Source organism: Copadichromis virginalis, linkage group LG3 (genome assembly GCF_057382275.1).
Source record: "Copadichromis virginalis isolate Kocher_CV1m ecotype Utaka linkage group LG3, C_Virginalis_male_GT1.1, whole genome shotgun sequence".
NCBI classification, from domain to species: Eukaryota; Metazoa; Chordata; class Actinopteri; order Cichliformes; family Cichlidae; genus Copadichromis; species Copadichromis virginalis.
Window position 1 is genome coordinate 16983475 of NC_140620.1, and position 6136 is coordinate 16989610.

General features: G+C 39.0%; 1 protein-coding gene across 1 annotated transcript; it reads left to right on the forward strand.

The window, feature by feature from the left end:
• The first annotated feature begins 1048 nt into the window (after nucleotides 1-1048).
• LOC146713098 (uncharacterized) lies at nucleotides 1049-5715 on the forward strand. Its single transcript, XM_085452450.1, has 10 exons — nucleotides 1049-1128; nucleotides 2463-2562; nucleotides 2862-3008; nucleotides 3241-3422; nucleotides 3666-3802; nucleotides 3924-4017; nucleotides 4282-4614; nucleotides 4801-4975; nucleotides 5065-5189; nucleotides 5388-5715. The coding sequence occupies exons 2-10, from the start codon at nucleotides 2478-2480 to the stop codon at nucleotides 5712-5714; spliced, it is 1605 nt and encodes a 534-aa protein (XP_085308576.1). The 5' UTR covers nucleotides 1049-1128; nucleotides 2463-2477; the 3' UTR covers nucleotide 5715.
• The last annotated feature ends 421 nt before the right edge of the window (nucleotides 5716-6136 follow it).

Below are 6136 nucleotides of genomic sequence, written 5' to 3' on the forward strand. Positions count from 1 at the left end.
TTCATTTGTATTTTAAAGGCTATAAGTTTGTTTTTGTAAGGTTTCTGTTGTTGTTGTTGTTATTTTGTAAAAGTTCTCAATCACTCAATTCAACATCAAGAACTTGGCTGTGACTGTCCTTCAGGGCGCGGTGTGGATACGAATGTTGTGCTCTTTCTGAGAGACAGAACCAGAGGAAACACTATGGTCAAGCTTTGGTGGCAGATACAGGAGAATCACATGCAGGAGTACCTTCAGCGGAAGGACCTGTGCACCACACTCCTAATGACTTTTGCGGAGCCCGTGGGTATCGTCTCATCCTTACGGCACACATTCCAGGCGCCACTTCCTCCAAGAGAGCTTCCCTTTGCATGGCTCTTGCACCACACATTCCTGCTGGCAGAGGCCAGCAATATGAGGGATTACCGAAGCCAGATTCTGTCCACTTTTGGCACAGTGCTGAAAATGGATTCCACCAACAAAGTATGTACTTCATAATACTGTATCACACACATTTTGTTTTTAAGTCATGAAACAAGCAAGCAGACCTTGCTTAGTCTTGAAAGACACTGGTCTGTTGTCTTCAACAGATATTGGCCACGTATTTGTTTTGTGTGTGATTAGCCTTTGAACAATTTTTATGGACAGAAAGGTATATCTCTGTATTGTTGTGACAGAGGGAATACAAAAGATGTTCATGGTATTGTAATGGGGTTTTTATTATTTAAAATACTATTACATAATGCAAACATTTCCCCTTCTTTTTTTCTTTTTCTTTTAGGTGGTGAAAAAGGGAAGGTCATGGTTCAGCAGTATCGGAAATGAAATGCTTGTGCATCTGGACATCTTTCACTGGATCCACCGGTTTGATGCAGCCATCCGTACAGAGCCTCATGCAAAGTACACAGCAAAATCCGAAGTGTTGATGTGAGTTAAAATTACTGGTGTTAAAAATTTCGAGTTGAAAAGTGTTGGTTTGAGAGTTACAGTAACACTAACGGTGCTGAAAAAGCTCTGTAGCCGGAGTTATTTCAAAGAGTCAATACTATAACATTCATTTGGAGTTGATTTCCACATCCGGGTTTTTCGCGCTCATGGGCATGAGGAGTCCGCCAGAAGTTTGCTGTCAAGATCGAGGAGGTTGTTCAGGTAAGAACTATACAACAAGACCTATGTTATTTTATCATTATTACATATTGTAACTAACTAGCCTATAACATTATTTATCAGAAGCATGCAATATTTTCCTAATGTGGAGTGTATTCATCTGCGGTAAGAGATGGGATTCGTTAGCTTAGGTAGCTAAATTATCCTCTATAACAAGTTAATATTGCAGCGAAAATAAATGCGTGCTCAATATAATTCTCAATTCTAGTTAGTTCTAATGTCATAAGAGAAATGTTTTCCAGTGTTCAATGCTTATTAAATGAAACGAGGGAGGAGTTAGCTATCCTCTGGATATGTCAAATGTAATGTTAAAATTTGAATTTGTGGTAGCCTAGCTGGCAGCTAAGACAAATGCGTTTAGCCCACTGCTTTTAAGGGAAGCGAACATTCACCTCAGAAATATCCTATTTAAAAGTGAACTAAACAATCACATGGAGACGTTCAAGTCAAGTTTTGGAAAGCGTCAAGATAGGCTAATTACACGTGCTACCAGCGAGTTTAGCAGTAGCCTAGCCTACAAATCTTTGAAGTGGCAGGGGGTTATGGAATTCTGTTAGATGTTAGTGACCAAGCAAGGCGCGCTGCGTTTGTGCATGGATTGCTTGCTAACGGTTAGGATATATCATACATGTTGTAGTAGGCCTAATCTAAGGGAACATTTTCCCCTTTTCTACAGTTTTAGTGAAATAGGCTACCATCCAGTGTTTAAGACAAAGCGGTATAACGACTGAGGGTCGTTGACGTCGCCTCCACTGATAATCCTAGCATGTCGTGTCACAAAACAACCACCACAAAGTAGCAACTAGCCAGACGGCTGTGCATGTGTCAGAAACTCCCGATATAAATGTAAGACTTGCACTCATTAATTTACAGTATAAGGGATATTTGTTGTCATAAGTGAAAGCGTGATGAAGGCAGGTGTGCGTTCAACAGGAAATTTTATGTGGATTATCATCCTGACATGGTTTAAACAGAGATGCTTTTCCCCAAGTAGGCTACAGCGATTTACTCGCAACATAGCAGAACTAAGTATCTAGCCTGCGTGCAGACGAGAAGATCGCCGTTGTCGTCTTATAAACATGTGGATGGGTGGATAATTCATTGGATGCTATTTCTGTGTACCCAAGTTCAGCTATTTTAGTGCGCAGGGGGAAGCCAAATTATGTTCCTGAGGTTGAAGTGGTCTGTCACCCCTTCACAGATCATCACACAATGTATAGCCTAATATTTTCTTAAAGTTGTCCGGATTTGTTGCCACTTAAGCTATGGTTTAAATATATGGTAAAAAATATTCTGTGCCCCCTTCTCTCCACCAGGTGCTGTTGTAAGACATGTTGCTGAAAGTGAAATACCTCAATGTAAAGAAGTACATTAAATTGCACGCAGGATTCACTTATCTAGAATTCATCAGTGAAGGTAAGATAACCTGGAAGAACAAAATTTGTTGCACATGTATCAGTTCATCATGTTTGCATCTCATCTATTTAAAAAACGAATTAAATGTTAACACATTTTATTTTAATGTGTGACATTAAAAACAGTACAGAGCAGTAGGCCTAGGCCTATATTGTTGCTGCAGACTTGTCTAATTTAACCATTTTAAAGACAGGTAAAACAGCTGTTAATAAATATTAGCTAAATAAAAAAGTCAAAATTAGTTTTTAAAAAAGTTTTTCAGGCGTTTTAGGTGACATTATGCTTATCTTTTTGTAAAACCAAAACCAAGTTTGGACTTCCGGATGCTGCTGACCTTGATATTTTCGATGAAACTGACACAGCTGTCGAAGAAGACATTTTTCTGGAGTTACTGGAGGCCCAACCAGACCTATGCCTGACAATACGTGAAAAGATTACAGATGAAGGTAAATGTTATCATAACTTAAATTTTCATAGTATAGCCCACTCAATGTAGAGCCAAGTTCTTTTGCTCTTGATGCAGATGACATTGACCTGTCTTCATGCAATATACATGACAGTGGACAGGGCTGGGTCATATTTGTATAGAATGTTGTCTGAACATGAACATTGAAATTGTCTTATTAATGGCATTGTGGAGTAGCCTAAAGAAAGTTAACCAAATCATCTCTCCCAAAGATTTTTGTCCTTTAGCTCATTCCACACCATCCTCCTCGGATACATTATCTTCCCTCACGGACACTATATCACTTTCATCAAGTGACAGTGACCTCAGGGAAAAGGGCATTCCTGCAGGCCGCAGTAGATCCAGCAAAGAAAGTTCTGCACCAAATGTTTCTGTGTCAGAGGCTGCAAAAGAGGTAATTGAGAACAGAAAATGTCTTTTGTATTTTTGAGTTGACACCATTTATACTGTAGATTGTTATACAAATTGAAATTCAAAACATGGTGGTTCCCAACTTGCCCTGTATGAAAAAATGTTAGTAGAAGTTAGTGCTTCTTGCTAGATATGTCTTTCACAGGTTTGTTGACACTCCTCTAAACTTTCACCTTTACTGACAAACAAGTTTTTATTGTTATTATTTTCCCTTTTATATGAGCAGATGGTTAAAAATGCCTTGACTAGGAAACCTGGTGGAGAGGAAATTCTTGAAGAATACAATGCCGAAAATTCACTGAGCCACCGCACCCGGTGGCAGCTTGTTAACATATTGGCAAGTGATATGACTGAGAGACATGGGTAAGAGTAATAGTACCTAATAAAAAAGTAAAGATGGGCCATATGGAATATTCTTGTAATGTATACTGCAGTAAAGACACATACTTCTGATTTAACATTGTCAATTGTATTTCCTCTATAGCAGAATTCCCTCCCGTAAGCAAAAGGAGAAATATGCCCTTGGAATAATTACACTCTTTCCCTCATTGAAGGATCCATTTTCTCCAAACGGCTATGCAAGTCATGCAGTGATTGTAAAACAGCACATTATTTAGTTTTCATCATGGAATAATTACATCAGCTAAATGATTTAAAAGAAAAATCTTAATTCCTCTTTCGTAATAACTATTGTCATAAAACTGTATTGAAATTGTGGATGTTGTTTAACATGTATTGCACCTGTTACATGATAATAGTCCTTGGGTTTCTTTTTGCTGAATCTGCAAAGTCTGTAAGATCGCATTTGATGTTTATTTTTCATCTATGTTTAAATGTGACAGGAGCATTTCTACGACGGAGTGAAAGGCACTGGATATGTAGCGTGGCGCCTCAAAACCATGTCCAGGTCTACAACCAAACGGCCAGTGAAGGAAGTCCCAGTGCATCAAGAACAAGGGCCTAAGCGCAGAAGATTAGCAACCACATTGCCTCAGCAACTTGATGGAGATGCCTGCAAGGAGGCCATCTCATTTCTTGTTCACTCTCCTGATGAAGCAAGTGTATTTCAGAAGATGAAAATGACGTTCCAACATCGCCAGGATCTGGTGCATGATCCACAAAGAACTGCAGATGTCTTCAAAACATTTCCACGCTTTTTGGATGTCAAAGGACTAGTAAGTCAAATCACTTGATATTTTCAACTGTTAATCCTTTTTTTTTTTTTGCTGATGTGGATGGCAACAGTAAAAGATGTGATCATTGGTCATCCCAGTCAGGCTATATCCCATATTGGTCAAAATCACATTGCAATGTAAACAATGTTGAGCACTGTCTTTATGTCCTGTGTGTATGATGAACAGGTCAATCAAGACTTCCTGCTGCTGTTTGGTGCTGAAACAGCCACCAAGTTGCTTGAGAAGTGGGACATGTCATTCAAGCCAAAGGTTATTAAAGAAGCCAAACAGCTGACTCAGTCAACTGACCTGTGTCGTTTGATAAAAGCTGCTGAGAAACCAACAGAGAGTGATGCAAATGGTAGGCGTCGCACCATGCTTGTTTGATTTTAATAATATTTATTTTTACCTGTCATTTTGAAATTGTTTTATAAATTCAACCATACACAGACTGGGACAGTGACATGGCCTCTCTGCTGCTACTCCTTCAACTTTTACCACCCACAGCTGGACGAAAGAGGAGAACCAAAATAAGTCCAACTGATGCAGCACACAAAATGGTGCACTTTCACAAGGTAAATATGTTGTCTCACTTTTTAAAATCCTACAAAACACTTTTTCAGTTTTTGCACTTTTTAGTTTTCCTCTCCATGAAGTATGTGTCTTAGTATTTTGTAATAAGTTAGCAAGGCACATAATGTCAAACTGAATGAATGGTTCATACTCAGCAAGTATAAGCTAGGCCTATATGTCAATATCTCATTTGTTTTTAGTCATGCTGCAGCATTGATGAACACTTGCAAGCAAGAGATGGTAAACAACCATACATCCTCGCTGTTGGTCGAACCCAGAACAGCATTGACACCTTCTACATCGCAGTGGACAAACAGCTCATCCCCTGCCAAGCCACCAGCTCACTCAGTGCTTTTGATGAACTTTTCAAATCCCACTACGTGTTCAACTTATCTTACGACGAGTCACTGGTTCATCTCTACAGTTTTGTGCAGACCACCATATTCAACATTGATGCCACCTCAACAGATGAGTCACCACGTGTTCGTGAGTTGCGTGCCAAAATGTTGAATGAGAACCATGTTTAAATGTTTTATCTATCAAACTCTGCATAGCACCAGTCAGGCTTTGATAAGTCATTTGCGACTAGGTCACAGTTTTTATCCAAGCACCAAATTTAAGTTGGCTTGTTCACAAGATGGTTGCAGCTGTCAGTTCACTACATATTCTGGTTTAAAAACATTTAAATAGTGTTCATGATGAAGATTGTTGTCAAAGTGGTGATGCAGAACCCTCAGAGTCATTTCAAGCTGATTTTGACAGATTACAAGATACAGACATAGCAGTTGCAGGAACAAGTGTTACTCAGAGCCTAGAGGTTGGGTGTTCTGAAAACAATGGGTCAGGTCAAAGAATTAAAAAAAATTCTGAAGCAATTTGCACTAAAATTATTGGTAAACTCAATGGTAGTGGTTTGGCAAATAGTTTTGTGTCATCACTTGTTTGTGAT